At 39.9% G+C, this 21,199-nt stretch overlaps 3 protein-coding genes across 5 annotated transcripts; 1 reads left to right on the top strand and 2 right to left on the bottom strand.

Moving 5' to 3' along the window:
• Positions 1 to 7: 7 nt before the first annotated feature.
• LOC146687965 (DET1- and DDB1-associated protein 1-like) lies at positions 8 to 4,949 on the bottom strand. The gene is made up of 5 exons (XM_085439970.1): positions 4,450 to 4,949; positions 4,124 to 4,204; positions 3,908 to 3,959; positions 2,178 to 2,239; positions 8 to 2,052 (listed from the first exon to the last, which is right to left on the bottom strand). Exons 1-5 carry the CDS (start codon positions 4,456 to 4,458, stop codon positions 1,948 to 1,950), a joined length of 309 nt encoding a protein of 102 aa, XP_085296096.1. The 5' UTR covers positions 4,459 to 4,949; the 3' UTR covers positions 8 to 1,947.
• Positions 4,950 to 5,378: 429 nt separating this feature from the next.
• Positions 5,379 to 20,032, top strand: LOC146687966 (protein ABHD8-like). Of its 3 annotated transcripts, none has more exons than XM_085439968.1 (5): positions 5,379 to 5,477; positions 15,965 to 16,794; positions 16,894 to 17,064; positions 17,222 to 17,438; positions 17,553 to 20,032. In XM_085439968.1, the coding sequence occupies exons 2-5, from the start codon at positions 15,974 to 15,976 to the stop codon at positions 17,763 to 17,765; spliced, it is 1,422 nt and encodes a 473-aa protein (XP_085296094.1). In that variant the 5' UTR covers positions 5,379 to 5,477; positions 15,965 to 15,973; the 3' UTR covers positions 17,766 to 20,032. The 3 variants fall into 3 exon arrangements, with proteins under 3 accessions (XP_085296094.1, XP_085296095.1, XP_085296093.1); XM_085439969.1 differs by lacking the exon at positions 5,379 to 5,477 and adding an exon at positions 6,439 to 6,567; XM_085439967.1 differs by lacking the exon at positions 5,379 to 5,477 and adding an exon at positions 13,027 to 13,395.
• On the bottom strand, positions 9,022 to 10,826 carry mrpl34 (mitochondrial ribosomal protein L34). The gene is made up of 2 exons (XM_085439139.1): positions 10,684 to 10,826; positions 9,022 to 9,659 (listed from the first exon to the last, which is right to left on the bottom strand). The coding sequence occupies exons 1-2, from the start codon at positions 10,737 to 10,739 to the stop codon at positions 9,344 to 9,346; spliced, it is 372 nt and encodes a 123-aa protein (XP_085295265.1). The 5' UTR covers positions 10,740 to 10,826; the 3' UTR covers positions 9,022 to 9,343.
• Positions 20,033 to 21,199: the final 1,167 nt, after the last annotated feature.

Genomic DNA, 21,199 nt, shown 5'->3' on the forward strand with positions numbered 1-21,199 from the left:
GACTGGCTGCTGATTACAGAGTCATCTTTACTGCATGTCACAGAGCAATCTATACAAGAACATCCAAAACTGACAATACAGCTATACAATCAACTCAAAGCAAAACAACAAACTTAATCAAGTGATGGAATACAAACCATAAGACATCAGGAGAAATGGGTGACTCTTATATGAAGCTAAAGAAAATACACTGCCTCTTTCAGGTTTAAAGTAGTACTTGTGAAATCTACGTGTACTCTCATTCCACTGACCTGCACAAGCGACGAAAGTGAACATTCATGAGTCAGACACACTGATAAAACCTCTGAAAGATGAAATACACAAGTCTATCACCCACTTTCTCTTAAATAAAGTGGGCGTTTAAACAAAGTACATAAGTGGACTAAGGACAGCACTTGCTTCTGGCCAAACATCAAACTGCCCAGGAACAGCTCAACCAACACAAAGAGCCCAAAGCACTGACCCATCCCTTAAATTCCACACACTCAAAGCTGTTGCACGAGGGGGGATCGACATGACATAAGGTCAGTTTTAATTTGTGGCTGGCTCGTGTACACTGTAGCAGGTTAAACTTTTCAAAAGGTATTTCTTACCTAAGGTGCAAAAACTCAGCAAATTAGTTAAATGCTTTTGTTTCATTTACAGAAACTCCCTACAGCATAAAAGTTGTCTTAACAATTTGAGGATAACTACAGCTAGCTTGGGAAAGACAAAATTGGAGTGAGTCTTGTTACCTGATAAAAAGGTGAGGGCAATCACAATACACATACTGTACAAATATACAAGATTCGCAGAGCCATGGGAGCAGCTTCACTCTTCGCAATGTATGTACTGAACCTTGTTGATCCAAATATATTTCCTCAACATGGCTCAAATGACTGACGTGTTTAAGCACATGAGAACAGCACATTTACATCTAGGATGCTCAGTAGTCCCTCAAAACAACAGTATGGCTAAAGTGTAAATTTACACATATTCAGTCAAATACTGTGCTGATGGTGCCATTACAAAGATCCAACTGCTGAAGTATTAAGAAGCTGAGATTTTAGCTACAAAATATGTACAAGTAAAAATTGCATCCTCTAGTATAAATATTGGCTTGGATGTTTTCTTACACCAAAGTCCATCCAATTCTGCAGTGCTTAATCTTCCTGAAACACAATGTAAACCAAGGGGCACCCTAAGACGCAAGTGGAAACACACTCACTTCCACATAAGGCAATAAATCATTATAGTTATTATTCATCGGGAGAAAACAAACATTTCTTCAATCACTCGTCTTGTTTCTGCAACACAGCTCATAAAAAACAAACCCTGAATCTAACGCTAAACCTGAACCACTATTAAAATAATTATTTCCACTTATTGTAATAGCAGTAATCTTTAAAAAGATTACCTAAAATGACATAAGTAACAACAGAAATTGTTCATAATTCAAAAATGTAAGTTCCTGATTGAAAAATATCCACAAGGTCATCTCACAGCACATGCACATTTCAGATATGTGTGAATTACTGCAACTGTAAACCTTTAAAGGGTCAGCCCAAAAGTTTTGTTTTTTTTATAAATCCCTGGCATCTTTAAATAAAAACTACATGGGTGTAAGTGGAATAAAACCACAGGGACTGAGCAATAAGGAGGTAGATGTTTGATCATTTTAAGACTACTATGAAAAGAAAAAACAAACCTCTGAAGTAGAAGTATGGCCTCCTCAAAGTGAAGAAAACAATGCATGAAAGCAGTGAATAAACTGAGGAAAAGGGTATTTGGTTAAGGAGGAGCTCTAAAGTCAAGTCCAAACATTAAGAACAACTTGACAGCTGTGGTCTGAAATCAAACTGCTTGTGCAGCTGTGGCGAACTTGTTTGCAAACATGTATTTTGCAGCGGCTCGTGCATTTTGTCTGAGTGGGTCAGTCTCTACTCAGAGAATCGATGGCGCAGCAGTTTATGAAGCTTCATTCGGCTCTCTGTTGTCTGTTCTTGCAATTTTTCGTGGAGGTGCCGTGTTCTCCCCTTCTGTTGGTTCCTGTTCTCGCTTTTTTGCCGCATTCTGATGGAGTAAGGAAAAGGATGTTAACCATTGAACTACAACATAATGGAGACGTGCCATCATAGACAATATAGTTAGCAGAAACTGCTTCCTCCATTAGATGAACGATATTTAAAAGCCTTTACCTTCTTATCCCACTGTTGATGTAGATAACGTAATAAGATGTTTGTCTTCTCTGTGACTATGACTGAGGAACAAAAACAGAGATGATCTGATCATGAGAAACACAAAAGCACACAATGCAAAAAGAGAAAACAAATGTAGAAATGCATAATAGATGCAGAGTGTTTATGTAGAGTGACTTTTGGTGAAGATGCAGACATCAATGTTTAGGGAATAAAAAGAATTGTGATATCAATGAATCAGCCAATAATCTCTAAATGCATAAATAGGTAGACAATATATTTGAGTCAAAGTGAATATGTTAAATGATGAGCCATCTCCAACCATATAGAGCATTTTATAAATGATTTTACTTGACTGCACACATCTAATGCCTACTGCTGAGAGTAACAATATGAGACATCATATACAGTGATGTGAAAATGTATTTGCCAGCTTCCTGATTTCTTTGTTTGTTTGTTTTTCCCCCCGTGTTTGTCAAACTTACATGTTTTGGATCAAACAAATTTTAATGTTAGACAGAGACAACCTGACTAACTGCCTGTTTTTAAAATTATGATTTCATTTTTTTAAGGAAAAAAGCTATCCAAAAACACCTTTCCCTGTCTTGATGCATGCTCAATCATCCAGGTAAGTACATCCCAAAAGGTTGATTCTGTTCATCTGGACGTAGCATTTTCAATGAGAGAACGTTTCGTCACTTGGATGAGTGACCTCCTCAGTCTCAGCTGTGTTCAGCAAGAACTACAATCAAATCTCTGTGACAATTGGTAATGAGTCTTTCACATTGCTGTGAACTTGCTGAGTAATTTGGCCCACTCTTCTTTGCAGAATTGTTTTAATTCAGCCATATTGAAGGGGTTTCTACCATGAACGACCTGTTTAACATCATGCCAAAGCATCTCAACTGGATTTACAGTAAGTCTAGACTTTGACTAGTCCACTCCACTCCAACACCTTTTTTTGAGCCTTTCAGAGGTGTATGTTTTGGATCATTGTCCTGCTGTATAAATCAAGTAAGCTTGAGCTTCAGAACAAAGTTATAGCAGGACATTATCCTTCAGCGTTTTCTGGTATAGAGCAGAATTCATGTTCCATCTGTTACAGCAAGTTGTCCTGAAGAAGCAAAGCAACATCAGACCGTGACACTACCACAACCATGTTTGACTGCCGGTATGATGCTGCTTTTATTAAATGCTGTGTTAGTTTTATGCCATACGTAATGGGACACTCCTGGGAAGGTTCACCACTGTTTTCCCAAATTGTGGACAATGGCTGTCATTGTGGTTCAGTGGAGTCCCAGCCTTAGAAACAGCTTGTAACCAAAGACTGATAGAGGTCAGTGACTTTGTTTCTCTGCTGTTTCTTTAGATTGTTTTATAATGTGTTCCTTTTTGAGATTTTTATGCCTGCACAGGGGTTGGGGCAATTACTTTTTCCACACAGGGCTAAGCAGGCGTCCCCTGACAAATGATCAGTTAATTAAGTGGATATTGTATTTACTCAGTCATTTACTTTGACTAATATTAAAATTAGTTTAATGATCTGAAACATGAAAGTGTGCCAAATATGCAAAAAGAAAGAATATGAAACAAAGAAGGGGCAAATGCTTTTTCACAACACTGTAAGGTGATAATGATAAGCCTATGACAAGTTGACATCAGTCCAAAGTTTAGCAATCTGTGAGAAAGAACGTAAAAGCCTAGAGGCCATTCACTGGGTGTGTACTTACTCTGCTCTGAGGGATAATCCCGAGTTGGAAGATACACAGATGGTCGACGGTTCTACCAAAAGAAAAAGAAAGAATAAGACAGAGGCCCAAGTTAGTCTATTATTGTTTAAACTGCTTCAGACATCAATAAAGGCATCACAACATGACAAAACGTTCTTGAGCTCAGATTAGAAATGAAAACATCTGAGCATAATGAGAAACACAAGCATCACTCACTGAGGCTTTGCACACCGAGTCTGCATGGAACCTGCTGAAGTTGTTTTTGTTGTAGACGGGCAGTCCCTTCAAGAAATCTCTCTGTATACACAACAGAAAAATAAGACGATAAACACTTAAGTGTAACTACAGCTGCGACACACATACACTACCAGATGTAAAACACACTCAGGCAGGTTGCACAAACAACTCCTGCCCTTCACATTTATCAAGGTGACGTATTTGTAACGTGACAGACTATTTACAGCACGTCGTACTTGCTACAACAAGCAATTCGACGCAATAGCAACTTAAACAGTTCAGGAATGAAGTATCTATGAACCAACCTTCTCCATTTCTGCCCGGGTCGTGCTCTTCGTCTCTTATTGAGCAAAGCACGGTGAGGGTGAAAACCAGCAAATGCTACTGCTTTAGCTAGCTAGCTACTAAGCCTTGTTTTTGTCGAAGCCAAGATACCGAACTGTTTACCCGTTCAACGGCGCCTGCTACAAAACATAAACTACGTTTGATATGATTGCATCGCGTCACTTCAGTTAGGTAGAAAACTACCACTCGTGTAACTACAAAAACGCCGAGTTTTAGGGTCTTTTTGGCCGCCAACTTGCTACTATTTTAAAACTCCATATTTGTTGTTCGTCTCTTATGGGCGGCTATCTTCTAATACCCAGCCTATCTCATTGGCTGAGCAGTGACAGGTCTGGGAAAAGAGAGAAAGAGCAAGAAGCCGATTGGCCAGAAAGTCATGACGTAGAAGACAAATTCCCCAATACGACGCAGGTTATGGACGAGGGTGCTCATAAAAACAACACTACTTTCTCCACTATTCCTCCCGCACGTACACCGTTTATCAGCTTCTGGGGATCTGCACACAGAGGGAGGGAGTGTTAAAAACGCAGATTATACAGCAGCATAAAACAAGCTATAATAATAATAACATTAATTTAGTGATCGGACTGATTCCTGTCGTGTATATTCAGTTAAAATGAATTACAATAATGGTTTAAGAATATTGCAAGGGTGTTAAACTGTAAATGTTCAGCCCCCCCCCCCCCCCCCCCCCCAAAAAAAACAAGACAAAGCCTACCTTTAAACTCATATTTGAAGAGCTACAACACAATTTAATTGATTTAAAACATTTAAACATTTGAATTCATTTCAGTTTTCTTTTAAATAGCACTAATTCACAATAATAGTCGCCTCAATATGTTTTATATTAGAATATTAGAAAGAAACCCTAACAATCAGATATCCCCCTAAGAGCAAGCACTTCATGGAAGAACTCTTTTTTACAGGAAGAAACCTCTGACAGAACCAGGTTCAGGAAGGGCCAGCCATCTGCCAAGACCAGTTAAGTGTAAGTGGAAAGAGAAGAAAGCAGAGAGACAGGACAAAAGACACACTATGGGAGAAAGAGCCAGAGTTTAATAATAACTAATGATTAAATACAGTAGTGGACAATAAACATACAGACTATTTGGGATTAAATGAAGGCTTTTCAGGGAGTTTTTAGGACAGCCTGAGAATAATGTATGACAGTCCAGCCTACCTTGGGATGTTCTGCTAGGTCTTGGCTGCAGCCACCTTCAGTTGCCACTTATTTGTGGGTCTCTCTGCCAACAGTTTTGTATATAATACCTGAAAGCATGTTCTGTTGGGTTGACTATTGAATAATACCACATCATTTTCTTTTGAGGAACTCTTTGGCTCATTATTCATTTGCACTGTGAAGCGCTGTCTTCATAAATGTATGAAGTGATTCTCAAAGTTTGGGCTGGGGACCCCTGGTGGGCTGCGAAGGTACTGCAGGTGGTCGGCAGCAATAACAAGTTCAGTTTGAAATTAAATCACTACCTACAGCTTCATATTTACAGTATTGGGGAGTAACGGAATACATGTACCGCCGTTACGTATTTAAAATACAAAATATGAGTAACTGTATTCCGTTACAGTTACCGTTTAAAAAGGTGGTATTCAGAATACAGTTACTTTGTTGAAATAAATGGATTACACTGCGGTACTTTCCTGTTTCATTTTGTCGCGGGTCAGGACTGTTTGGGTTTTGTTTGACAGCTACGTTCTGTTGTTCCAGGCGGCAGCGCTACGGTTGCCATGGTTACAGGGCGACGCTCTCTCTCTCTCTCTCTCTCTGCGACTGTGTGTTTCCTGGGTGAGAGAGCGCCTTTTCGTTGTTGTTGTTGTTGTGCTAAGCTAACAGGCAGAATGCTACAAGCATAGCTCTAAAGAATGTAGCATCATGGCCAGTGTAGTCCGTGTTGCAGGGAGAATGGACTGCCATACACATTATGGGTCTGTGAGCGCGAGGAGGGAGAGAGAAAAAGGGGAGTGGAAAGGTTGGAGTTGTCATCGAGGAAAAACGGGAGCTGGAAGCATGTAAATATAATAATAACCACTTCAGCCAAGAAGAGTGCCTGACGAGCCCAGTTGTAAGTAAGCTATTAAGACTCGACTGTACACCGTGTTCGTGTTTTCCTCCGAAAACAATAAGTTCCGTTGGAGCAGCCTTTCAACGCCTCTCTCTGTCTCTCGCAAGAAAAGTTGACCCACACAACAAAGTAAAGCTATTTTTCGGCTACGAGCCGACAGGGACCCCGCCGTATTAGTCAGAGGTCCCTTTACTACAGTTCGGAGTCGCGGACCTTCAGTAATAGTAATAAATCACACAGCAATAGTACATTCACATTGTTGTAAAAAGCATGATAATCTATTAAGTAATCCAAAGTATTCAGAATACGTTACTGTCATTGAGTAACGTAACGGAATACGTTACAGAATACATTTTGGGGCATGTATTCTGTATTCTGTAATGGAATACATTTTAAAAGTAACCTTCCCAACACTGCATATTTATATTTAGTATGAATTAAAATTGGTAATGGTACATAGTTAGTTTGTGACATTAGTCATTACTCTGACATTTACTGCTCTTGTATTGAAGTTTGTGTCCCAGTGGCAAGTGGGTCACGCACTGGCCTTAACACTTTGCATGTGACTGGGTAGCATTAACAATTTATAACCAACAGTCTGTGTTGGTCATGAATGTTTTTTGATTGCATTTTTCAAGGAAATAAATGACCTTCTCTTATATTTTGATTAGTGTAATGATTTAAGATTGGGTGGAGCCTAATGGGATTTTCTGGATTTTAAGTGATATGTAGCAATCTTGATTTTGAAAATGGTTGAACTTGTTTTAGTGTCACTCTGACAAAAGATTTTTCTAATTTTAGAGATGTTGCACAAATGAATGAAGGCAGTCCTATATATTTGTTTGATGCGCTCACTCTAGAACATGTTGTGGTCAAAAATGAAACCACCTTGTTACTGGAGGCCAAGGTAATGCCATCCAGAGTAGGTATCTGATAACAGACCATATTTCTAAGATTTTTAGGGCCAAGTACTACAACCTCAGTTTTATCTGCATTTAGAAGCAGGAAATCAGAAATCATCCAGACCTTTATGTCTTTAACTAGAATCGTGTCATCTAGCTCTGTTGCTTAAAGCTGAGTGTCATCTGTATATGAATGAAAATATGGACACTTTTGCAGTGTTTTCTAATAATGTTGCCTAGGGGAAGCATGTACAATGTAAAAAGTACTGGTCAATGTTATACATGATTAACTTGTGTGTGAAGACTCCCCATTTACATAACCAAACTGTAGTCTATCAGTGCAGTGTAAAAGCAACAGTGTGTAGTAAAATCTCTCTGTAGTAAAATACTGAGGTCTAATAGGAAAACATAGAAATAAAGTTCCCTGCCAGAGGCCAGAAAATCATTCATAACTTTCACTAGTGCTGTGCTATGATGCACTAAATCTTGGCACAAACTCTAACTCTGCAGCAAGCTCTTTAACAACTACTGTTTCAAGAGGGGTCAGTGTGGTCTAAAAGACAGATTGATGGTTAAGGGGAAGACATTATTGAAGTAAACTAAGATATATCAGCAGTTGCTGTTCTTAAAAATGCATCTGTGGCATGGCTGTGACTATTTTTGTAATGGTTACATTTTTATTTGTAAATAACTCATGAAGTCATTACTAGTTAAGGTTAAGGGAAATGTTTGAACAGAGCTTGGATTCTGTTCGCCTGAATGCAGTGCTGAAGAGAAACCTAGGGTTGTTCTTATTTGATAAATAGTAAGATGTCCTAGCTTTAGGGAGGACTTTTTTAGAGCAACAAACTATTTGTACAGCCTAAATGAAGACCTTCTAAATTAGATGCATGTTTGAGAGTTATACCAAGGAGTACAAAAGAGTAAAGTACTTCTGGTTCTGATTTGTTGGGATGTTCTGCTAGGTCTTGATGGCAGCCGCCTTCAGTTGCCACTTGTTTGTGGGTCTCCCTGCCTTTGGTTTTGTATATAATACCTGAAAGCATGCTCTGTCGGGTTGGCCATTAAAGAATACCACACTGTTTCCTTTTGACAAACTCTTGCCTTGCTTTTGCAGTATGCTTTGGGTCATTATTCATTTGCACTGAAGTGTTATCTGATCACTTTTTAGTGATTTTGTCACGGACTAATGACGAAACAGGGCCAATCTGGCCACAAAACTGATTGTTAGTCAATCGTCCAGTTAATTCTGAGCCTCTGTATCTGTCAAATATCAAAAAAGGAGCTTTTTGGTACAAACCAAAGGGCAATCTTTAGTTTTTTTAGGCCACTGTTGTGATGTTTCATTTACTCAAGCACAATACACATTTATCAGATATGCAGAATAAATAATGTATATACCTTTTTGTGTCAACTAAGGTAACACAGACTTATTTTTTTGCTGCAAATGAACTGATCATGCTCATGAGCACAGCGACTCTACAAAAGCCATTCTAAACAGGACAAAACTAACAGAAGTGAAGGTGGTATTTTCATTTTCAGGCCAACCATGCTGATTCTGGAAAATAATTTTATTATAGGAACATTTTTCTTTAAGTCAACAATGTTTACTCAAAAAGAAAAAGAAATGAAGTCACACAAATGTGCTAACACCTAATGACTTTGACCAAAACCGCCCTGACCAGAGAGGGTGGGCAAAACTACAGGGCACATTTACACTCTCAAGACCAATACTGTGGAACTGCCAGACCCAGACCACACCCAGTATCACACCAGTTAACCCAATACACAAGTTCTTTGCTGCATGCTGAGCACCTTCAGCATATAAGAACCAAGGTCTGTTTCTTTAAAGTCAAATCTTCCATTGGGAACTTTCAGTGTGTGAGCGATTTCCGTCCTTTCAACATCCGCCGCAGAATCACTTCGATGCCTCCTTGTGAGCTGATCCTTTTGATCCAGCCGTGGGTTCTCTTTCGTTTGATGTTTTTGGGCTGATACTCGGTGCCTCTTTTCCGGGTCCGTACCTGCTGGTACTGCCAGGGAACCTGCTGAAACACTCCTGAACCTTCAGCTTGTGAAGAAATTGTATCTGAAGCTTTGAAAACCTGTGTTCTAGCAGCTGCTCCAGGACCAATCCAGCTGCTGAACGATCTAAGGTAAGAGGTTCCAGTTAGGTCTGCTGTGGGAATGCTGTTGGAAGAACAAAGATTAAAATGTTGTTGAAATATGTTACTCTAATTTCAAAATTATGCCACAATAATACAGTAACGTCGTGCAAGTTGTAAATCCATTTATCATAATGAAGTTTATGTGTACGGTTTCATTTTTTCACAACAGCATTATATCAGTTGTACTGCTTCAATATTTACAATAAAGGGGCTAATTAAGAATTTGCAAACAAAATTTAGTGCAGGTTGTCTTAAAGAGTGGTGGACCGGGGGCAATTATAACATCTTTTACATTTTCCTTGATAGCTCACAGACTACGTGAAATATACTGGTCATATTTTCATAAAAGAAACACACACACTCGTGTGTGTGTGTGTGTGTGTGTGTTATTGTAGAGTATACATTCAAGACATCCATTTCTGTTTTTCCAGAAACTTTACAACAGTTCTAGCTTCTACAAAATAGGTTTTAAGTCTTTGTGTTGAGTTATAAGTGCATTTTACTTGAATACGATATTTACCTGGGACAATAAAAAGGTTCCATGTTAAAATCTTGCATTATAGCAAACAACACCTATATTTAGAGTAGGCTGATCAACCATAATGAGCATGATCAAAGAAAGTTGGTCCCGCTTTGAATAACAGATCGCTACAACTGGCCCCGGTCTCCTCTACATAACATATGCAAGCAGAATACTGTACGGATAAAATAACTTGTGCAAAAATTAGAGCAGAAAAGTGTTTCAGTCACCCCCCAAAACTGTTTTTCAAAAGTTCTTTATAGCAAACATTATTACTCTGTGTTTTTCCCCATGCCCACACTGCTTATTAGCAATTAAACGTAACATCGCCTATAAATGTAAATCAGTAGTGTTTGGTTTAGCCATTGCTTGACTAAATAGAAGTTCCCATGAGTATCTATCCAGGTTAACTGCAACTAGCCATGCTGCTAACTGATTACCAAGCTAGCTTTTCAATGTTAGCCTCATAAAGAAACACTGTTTGCTTCGGGGTTAACCTCGCGTGCAAATAACTTAAGTCGCTTACCTACGCACGTGAGTTAGACCACGCAGTCGGGAAAATGAGGACAGCATAATGTTCATTTTGAGATATTTAGGAATGTACAGATGACACCGACATGAGAGCAGTGAATGTCACAGGCAGGTCTGCTTCTTCTTCTTTGGTTTTGTTGAAAGACTGCAAAAGTGAATGCTGCCACCTACTGATCCCAGCGTGTAAGATCCACAGAAATGGTTACATTAAAATGAGGTATTTTTGGATATTACTCTGAGTCACGGTACAACTGCTTTTGGTCCCGTTGGACTGACTTTTTTTTTTTTTTAAGTTTTTACACAACATTTACGTTGGTGTAAGGTATTTAGCATTTGTATATTCTAACTGCTCTAATAGGGTGAATGACCCACCAGACATGTTATGAGTTTTACATTGCTTGTGCCAGGTTGAACCCCCTATCGCCTTAATTCAGCCTTAATTCTTCATGGCATAAATTCAACAAGGTGTTGGAAACATTTTTCTGGTCCATGTTGGCATGCGCATTACACAGTTGCTGCATATCTGTTGTTTTCACATCCATGATCCTAATCTCCTGTTCTACCACATCTCAAAGATGCTCTTTTGGATTGAGATGTGGTGATTATGGAGTACAGTGAACACACTGTCATGTTCAAGAAAGCCATTTGAGATTATTTGACTTTAGGGTGTATTATTCTGCTGGGTGCAGCCTGAAGATGGATACACAGTGGTCATAGCAATGAGATGGGCATAGTGATCAACAACAGTCATCTAGGCTGTGTGCTCAGTTCTTACTAAGCAGCATAAAATGTGCCCAGAAAACACCATCGTACCAACACCAGCCTGAATTGTTGATACCAGGCAGGGTGGATCCATGCTTTGGTCAAGATTTGGTAACGTGTAAACTATGTCCTCATTTTCCTGTTCTTAGCTGAATCTGCAGTCTTCTGTAGCTTAACTGCTTCAAATCTTGGCATATTGTGCATTCAATAGTGCTCTCCTTCATACCTTGGTTATAAAGAGTAGGGATTTGAGTTACCATTGCCTTCCAATTAGCTCAAAGCAGTTCAGCCATTCTCCCCTGACCTCTCACATCAACAAAGCATTTTCTCTAAGAGAGCTGCCGCTTATTAGATATTTTTTCATTTTCAGGCCATTCTTCCATGTTTTGGAAATCCCAGTAGATCAGCAGTTTCTGAAATACTCTGTCTGACAATAGCAACCATTCTACTTTCAAAGTCACTTAAATGACCTTTCTTCCTCACTCTAACGCTCAGTTTGAGCTTGTGAGCTTTAGATGTGAGAAGATGTTTTTATAATAAAGTTTCTGTATAGTCTATCCTGGCATGCTGACTGAGGACTCCTTGAGCTGGAAGTGTAATTGCTGTTGAGTGCTCTGGTGGCCATCTAGAATGTTATATGTGTAATTCACCTGCATTTTGGAGGGTCTGCTTTTTGCATTGTTGCTATATTTTAATCTAAAACTTTAGTCATTTAACATTAACTTCAGGCTAGCCTTTGATGTAAAAGACCACCCTGTGATAAGACAATACACACAGAAGCAGAGATGTGCAAACACAAATTCTGAAGGTCTCTCTACTGACAGTCGGTTTCAGTACTTTTCCATAACCAAGCTGTTGCTTAAAGTCATCCCTTTGTGCAGTACATTATGATTACAGTGATGATGTTTCGTGAATAATCTGCACACGGTAGGAATCCTGAAAAGAACTGACGCACGTTTTGTTTTTAGGCCGGTATCAGTGATAAAGGCCTAATTTTTTAAAATTGAATTTTAATTGTCCAAAACACAGATACAAACAGATAAACCAATGATTATTTACGCCAAGCAATAAAACAAAGCACCCAGTTGGCTCACGGGCTCTCCGCCCAATAAACGTCACAGATTGCTTTCCAGTGACTGGCACTGGACTGTCACAGCAGCAGGCCTACCAATTTGCTATGTGAGTTCAAGAAGGGGGCACTGCTCGAAATGTGTTAGATTAAAACTGAAAGGTCACGTCTGTCCTTGGTGGTGAGGCAACAATAACTCGTTCTCAGGTGACACTTTATGATCATAGTCCGCAATCAGATGTGGGATTTGAAATAAGACCCCACGCAGAGCCCCGACTGTGGTCACGTGCCAGCCCAATTAATTTAGATAAATTAGCCGGACAGTCATTTTTATCATTTGTCTCCTTTTCAGCGCCCAGGCAGGACCACACAGTCTTTCCCCTTTTTTTTCTTTCTTTTTTTGCTGGCCTGTCAGCCCTAGCAACAAGCAAACAGGCGCCTCTCATTGGCCTCCTCAATATACAACTGCTTTCTATTCGCCCTCCCCACCGCCACTCAGCAGCGAAAATACCCGAAGATTGCTGCTGGTGCTGCGGATTCAAGGGCAGCAGGGCTGGGTAGGGTCTGGCCCGAGTGCGCAGTGGATGCAGAGGAAGCGAGAAAAACACGGGCGTCTGTTTTCGTAATGGGTATATCATTAAACTACCAGTGGCACTCTTTTATGGATGCATGCTTTATCTTCACTCCATGCCCCCCTGCGGTCTGTAATGACGGTCTAATTGGGCCAATAAGGAGCTTTTACTGTTTTGCAGCATCTCTAGCGTAGACAAATTGTTGCGCCAGATGCAACGCCGTTCTCGATACTGTGTGGTCGGCCCTTGACTGTCATCTTTGGGTGCAGGTTTCTCATCACCTTAATCATCAGTACTTCTGCAGGTAATGCAAATCTTTTGGTTTTGTTTTTGTTTTAGCTTTTTTTGTATTGCTCTGTGGCATCTGGATACCTGATGTTTACTGTGCAGCATATCAGCGCCAATAAACGGCTGCACGCATGATGCATGCATGCATTTCGCCTGAGACAGGATTAAAATAATAACAGATTATGAATAATACAAGCAGTATCATTCAAAGCGCACTATTTGTGAAGCCTAAAGCTGTTATATATATAAATATTTATATAAACATTTTTGGTGCGTATATTTGTGAGTATTTGAATCTTATTGCGATGTATAAATTGTTTAAAATAATAATAATAATGTGTTGTTGTAGGAGCCAAGCCGCTAAATGTTTGTGAATCAGGCGTTTTTAACATAACGGTCTCATGTTGAAAATATAGGCCACTCACTTCACGTGCATCTTGACAGACTGCGCCTCACTCTGCTAGACTCTTGTTATGGAAATGCAGCAGCACACAGTGTACCGAATGTGTGTTACTGTAAGAGTTGGCAGGCCTGTCAACCTAAATATTCTGCAATGCAGACACACAAAACAAACAACTTCAACATGGCTGAGTAACCTTCAGCCCTGACTTTGGTCGAGGTTGGATGTCGCGGAAACCATTACATTGCTCCCCACAGCCATGTTCCAGACCTGCTGGTGGGATTGGAGAATTGTAGGTCAGGAAGAGAAGCCCAGATTTAAGTGGGAGGACTGTTGGGTTTGTGCTGCTGTAGTTTGTTTTGTGCCGATCTGTTGATTGTCGGTGGCCATGTAGAATATTTTTTATCTATGTGTTTTTGGGTTTTTTGTTTTGTTTTATTTTATTTTTGCAGACTAGCATGGTAATAACCTTGCTCTTTGGGGAGGATTTTGCTTCTTGTGTTGATGTTCTGTTTTAATGTAAGGTGAAAAACTGGCACGTGCACAATATACAAAAATATACCTAAAGGATTTGTTTTTGTCAGATTTCCACAGACATCCACCAACAAATAATCATTCCCACTATTTACATTTTGTTTTTATATTTCTTTAAACCTGTCAAGGTACCAATCATTAAATATACTAAGCACCCAGCATGATTGGAAGACAATAAAGATGTAAACAACATGTACTATTTTGTACTTCTCAGTATACTTTGCCAAAACGCACAATAATATAGGGGAATGCACAAATATCCTACAATAATGCACATAATGCTAAATGGTGATGAGTTGCGAATGCAGCTCAACTCAAATGTTACAAGGGTTTTCAATTTGTGTGTAAAAATAAGGGTTCATTTTGCATCCAGTGAGATCACTTTGCATTCACACAAAAGTGTGCTGAATGATAGTGCAGATAATGCATACATAGTGCATAGACACAACAGCAGTTCCTTAAACAAGGAAACAAACAAGTAAACAATAAAGTCTCACCAGCTACTGAAGATGTGACTCAGCCTTGTGTGTTTCCTAGAGATAACTGTGTTTTGTATCAAAAGTGGGGACACTAACGTGTGTGTTTGTGCTGCTGACAGCAGACTGTCAAGCAGTGGCTGGACCTGAACGGAAACATAGAAACCAGCTCTCATCTCCCGCTGGAAAGAACGCAGTTTGGAAAACTGCTATCACGTTGTCGTGAGACACACAGTCCGCAGACATGTGTACAGTCATGCCCTCTGACTGGAGTTCTCTATTTATATATATCCTGATTCTGACCTTGTGAAATGGAGGGGTTATTAATAGCAGACATCTAGCTTGGCCTAGGTTTTTTACATGGTGTGTGGTGCAAATACTGCTTTGCAGTTGTTTGTTGAATGCATCAGAATGTCAAGCCAGGTGAGTCACTGAGGTGAGTGTGTTAGTAGAGACTTCAACAGCTCTGTTGGATATAATATGGCTATTGATTTTGAAATCAGAATCAGAAAGGGTTTTATTGCCAAATGTTGAGCAGGTTTACAACATTAGGAAATTGCTGCGGTGCTTCAGTGCAAACATACTGTCATAAATTGCGCTTAAATAGACATGAAAAAATAAAAGTAAGAATAAGAATTAAAAGTGCTACGTAGAAAGATATATGCATGAGTGCAGGTGGTGATCAGTGCCAAACATGGAATGATGTAGTGAACACAGCGTAGGGTCATGTGTTAGTGGTGGGAACAGTCGTACGTTTATTGTTCATGTGTCCAACAGCAGAGGGGAAGAAACTGTTCTTATGGCGAGAGGTTCTGGTGCGAATGGACCGGAGCGGAAATGTGTTAAAGTACCCTTTATTTTGGCGTACTTTCTTTCTGGCTCTGGACTGATGAAGGATAAAGAAAGCCTTTTCATTGTGTCTCTGTTGCTAGGAAACAGCTTGGGTTCAGTTTTGTAGGAATCAAGCTGGGTCCAATTTCTTGCAGTGCAGCCAATGCCATTGGCAAAGCACTGCAAATGGAACAAGTTAGAATGCTTGAATGTTTGAAACTGTGACACTAAATGAGCTGTGAAAAGTAGGGCAAGACATGAAAAATATTTTTTTCCCACATTTCAAAGGAAGCATCAGAGTACTGATATGTTTTATTTGTGTCTGTGTGATGTTGTTCCTGCAGGGAAACACCATGCTGACTAGCATCACTGAAGGGATACTGTGCTGCCTGACTGGGAAGACTGCCAATCTAGTCTTGCCCCTGGAGTCATCAGAACCCTCTGATGGTTTTGAGTATGTGGAGGTGAAACCTGGGAGAGTCCTGAGAGTGCGGCATATCGTCCCCGAGCGCCAACCCATAGAAACAGAAAAACAAGTTGCTGAAAAGAACAATGCAGATGTTGACTGTTATGATAAAGATTCTCCCATATCTAATAATGACGGCGACAGTGGCAGCATTGTCCACTGCAAGAGGAAGATCACAGTCTACCGAAATGGCCAGCTGGTGATCGAAAATCTCGGGGATGTTTTGCACTCTGAGATTCTGCAGTGTCAGGATGGGGATTTAGAGCCTTGCAGCACTGTAGAGGTGGAGCTTGCTGACTACAAAGACATAGCCTCTTCTCCAGACCCCAACCCTGTTCCTCCTCCAGTTCCTCCACCACCTGGGGAACATAAACCTGCTCCGCCTCCACGCCGCCGCCGTCGCAAACCCAAGCGCACAGTTTTAATAGACTCCAAGAGGATGATCTCGAGCTGCAAAGGAACGCACTCGGATGTAGCACTGTTCTTCGTGCATGGCGTCGGAGGATCTCTTGACATCTGGAGCAGCCAGCTGGACTTCTTCTCCCGCCTGGGCTACGAGGTCATTGCGCCAGATTTGGCAGGTCACGGAGCAAGCACAGCGCCACAGATTGCAGCAGCTTATACCTTTTATGCCCTCGCGGAGGACCTGCGAGCCATCTTCAAGAGATATGCTCGTAAACGCAACATTCTTATTGGCCACTCATATGGGTGAGGATTTGTGAGATGCTTGTGTTACAGGTCAGCTTAGAAAAGTCAGTGGCGTACAGTGATTAACATGCTGTACCTACCCCATTATATCTCTTCCAGAGTGTCATTTTGTACCTTCCTGGCGCACGAATATCCCGATCTGGTCCATAAGGTAGTAATGATCAATGGAGGGGGTCCCACAGCTCTGGAGCCCAGCCTCTGCTCCATCTTCCAACTGCCATCTTGTGTCCTTCACTGTCTGTCACCTTGTCTGGCCTGGAGCTTCCTCAAGTAAGATGCTGTGATGCTGCAAACAGTAGTGACACACTGTGACAGACAGATGTAATAGATAAATAATAGCTTGCTTAATGTTAACTGTTAACTATCTTTAAAATGTACAGGAAAGAGATTTTGGTAAAGTTTTTTTCTTTCTTTTTCTAATCTTCAGAGCTGGATTTGCCCGTCAGGGTGCCAAAGAAAAGCAGCTTTTGAAGCAGGGCAATGCCTTCAATGTGTCTCCGTTCGTTTTGCGAGCCATGATGAGCGGTCAGTACTGGCCCGAGGGGGACGAGGTATACCATGCCGAGCTCACTGTGCCCATTCTTCTGGTTCATGGCATGTGTGACAAGTTTGTGCCCATGGATGAGGACCAGCGGATGGCAGAGGTATATCACACCTTTATCCAAACAAGAGCTATTTTGTTTCATTTATTAGTTATTGTCTCATAGCTTTGGATTCGGATCTGTTGTAAGATTATCCATTTTGGCTCTGGTTTTTAGATCCTCCTGTTCGCTTTCTTAAAAGTAATCGAAGAGGGAAGTCACATGGTCATGATGGAGTGTCCTGAAACTGTCAACACCCTCCTGCATGAGTTCTTTCTATGGGAGCCTGACATGTCAAGAAAAGGCAGCAGCAAGACAGACACAGAGAAGGCGATCGCTGCCAGTGACACTCTTCACACGCTGAAAAACAGTAAACCTGTGAACAAATAACCATCAAGGCATAAAGTTTTATTAAAGAGCAAAGGAGAAGGCCTATTCTTCGGCAGTTGGCATGTATTCCTAAGGCTCCCAGGCTGAGAGCTGTTTAAAACAGGGTCACATCTTATGGATGTAGATGACCACTGGTGCTCCGAGATGAAGCGGGAAAGGACATATGATGAGAGGGGCGGACGCCGATACACAGTCAGTTTCTGCTACGCTTTTTGATACCAGTTTGTCCTCCATCTCACCATGTTTGCAAACCAACACAAAGTCTGGAGGTAAAAGGCACCATGATTTGTGTATGAAATGTTTGTGGTGAAGAACTGACCGACGAGGCATAAAAGGCGTGAAACGCTGTTGGAATCGTCTCGCCTCCATCATATATATTCTGTAAAGTACTGCAGAAAAGAGCTCCTGTTCTACCTTAATAAAATGGCTAATTTATCCATTTTAACTCTGCTTTCAGTGGAAGAGAAGAAAAAAAAAAACATCAAACATAGTCAACCGAGGAATCAGGGAGGGTGAAGAGCAATTTATAACAGAATAATTGTGTTTGATTAAATGCAGACAGTGGAAAAATAGATTAAATGCATTAAATATACTACACTGTCCATGTAAAATGTGGATAATAACTGTGTCACATGCTTACATAAATGACAATATGATTGAAGGAGAAACACACACATACAAAAATATTTGTACCATATTGTTTTGGAACCACATTCACACAATATGCAGTGTACAGCATCTCAGACACACAATCTGACTGATTAACAAATGACAGAAGCAAGTAACTTTCCTTGCACTAAACTCAAAATCAAAAATGCTATGCGTCAGTATTAAAGTGTAACGATTTCATAGTTAATATTAAAACATAAAACAAACATCAAAGCCGAGAGAGATTCTCTTCCAGATTAACAGCCATTGCCTCGATACCATACATATATACACACATATATATATATTATCCTAAGGATAAAAAGTACTGAGAGCCTGCATGAGTTCAGAGTATGGAAAGATATATACACAAGGGTTGTTTCAGACAGTTGCAATATATTGCCATAAATTCCCAGCACAATTGTCTTTTAATGAAATGGTTCCTCTCAGTGTGTAAGTATTATTATTGTTTATTTATTTCTGTTTTTATCTTGGTGTTACAGCAGCAAACTGATAAAATGTTGTCTTAAGCTAATAAATGATCGCGAAACACGTGTGCGTTACCTAACCCTGCTGCTCCCCGTCCACCCTACACTGTATATCTACTCATGTCGGACTGAAGGAATGAGCAGGACGTGCTGCTCGCTGTTAGACATTCATTCGTGAATGTTGCTTTGTCTCATAGTGGGACAGTAAAGTGTGAATAAAAGCACAGTCTGATTCTCCCTGACAGTGCTTATCTGTTGACTGGATAGATTACTGTTATGTGTAACAGAGGATGTAAGTCAGAGGAAGCCCAAATATGAATCTGCCAAAGGTGAAAAATCCCCTTAACCTCCTAAGACCTGAACTCTTCCACGGCATGCATTTTTAGTTTCTCTTTGATATTTGGACATATTGGGGCCCGATGAACGTAAAAACAAAGAATTACTAGATTTATTTTTTTTTACCTTATTTTTGTTTTTAAGAAAAATAAGAGCCACATATGAGCACATTCATTTAAAATTTTCTCGTAAGTGGATATCAGGACCTTGTAAAGCAAAATTGAGTATTTTGGTCTAAATAACCCAAAATGTGATGTCCACATATGTGGACGCAGGGTCCTAGGAGGTTAAGAAAAAAAACAACAAAAAAAGGGACTTTTGTGCTCTTCATGCTGGTCTGTTATATATGCATTTTAAGAGAGAGTGCAGATGCGAGATGACTGGATTTATGCAACAGGAACAAATGAACAGAAATAGTTTGGGAATAAATGGAACCGGCTCTAAAACATTATATATTCTCTATGGACTTTATAAAAACCAACAAGTGCTGCTGATGCAAAGTACTGTATGTCTCTTTTGGTGTAAAAGGTCAGTAAAACTGTATGGACTACAGGGTGCACATGTACTTCTCCTTATGCTAAAAGTGTGCATATATAAATTGTCAGTGCTCATATGTGCTATATCTTTTTGTGGTTAACAAAATATGTTAATGTTATTGTGGCATTTATTCAAGGGAATCATATTATATGCACTGCCTGAATGTAGATGCATATAACATTATATAGCCTATTAAAACAATTGAATTCAGTGTATGAATGTGCCTTTCCTGGCATGAAATAAATCAGATGTTCCCAGTTAAAAGGTGTTTGTTTTCTCTGTTGAGTGCTGGATATGATTCTTCCTTCTCATCTTCTTCTTCTTTTTCCTGCGGCGCCCTTTAGGGGTCACTGAACATCTGACTACACCTCACCCTCTGCTTAGTATCCTCCTCTGTCACACCAAACCCTCTGCATTTCCTCCACATGACCTTGCAAACCGCCTCTTTAGCTCTTGCTGTGATCCTTTTGTCTCAAATGACTCCTAAACTCGTCTCCACCCTGCCTGCACACTCTTCTTCATTTCTCTTTGGCACTGTCCATCACTTTGAATTGTTGACGCCAGGAATTTAAACTCATCCACCTCTACTGTACTTTTTTAATCTTTTCAACCTTTCTACTTTGCTCAATCACAAACGTGTCCTATAAGGATTCATTACAAATTCGAAAATGGAAGTGGGCAATTTGCATTTTACTGAAGAAAAAATCATGTTTTTTTTCTTGATGGAAAAAAAATTATATTTTTTTCATCAAGTTTATTAAATAGGGGCCTGCAAATATTCCTAAGGCAATATACTGAATGGACACATATTAGCTCAATCCTATTCTTTTTCTTAAATGACCATAGAAATGCATTTCTTATCTCTGGACAGCACTTTTTATAAGCAGTCATGAAAAAAATCTTATTTTAAAATGTTTTGTCGCTCCTCTGGTGTTTCTGTCACTTTTGTGAAACTGCAGACTGGCATCAAAATGAAAAAATTATTTTCTATTTTTCAAGCAAAAACAATCTTTAATTTAGCAAAATTTCATACACTGGGTCTCAGCTTCTTCTTTTTTTGACAGTTAATCGTATCAAATTTACTTGCGCCTCTTTGGCTCAACTGCTTTATCTGAATGGGGTGAAGCTTTACGCAACTCATTTGCTACAAGAGCAGGAAAAACTATTTGAATTAGGAAGAAAAGGCAGTCGCTTCCTTTTATTTCCTATTTGCATAGGTTAGGAACAGTTTTCTGGACGAGCTGATTTGCATCACTGAGAGGTCAAAGCAGGGTAGGTGCCAGCTCCAGCTGGATAACGGCAGCAGTCTTGAATTCTGAGCTATTCAGATACTACATTTACAACTCTGATTCACTAAAAAAAAACCAACAACAACAACAGCACAAAAAATCAAACATAAACTAGTTTTCTGCACCAAATATTCTG

The sequence above is a fragment of the Copadichromis virginalis genome, linkage group LG18 (genome assembly GCF_057382275.1).
Source record: "Copadichromis virginalis isolate Kocher_CV1m ecotype Utaka linkage group LG18, C_Virginalis_male_GT1.1, whole genome shotgun sequence".
NCBI lineage: Eukaryota > Metazoa > Chordata > Actinopteri > Cichliformes > Cichlidae > Copadichromis > Copadichromis virginalis.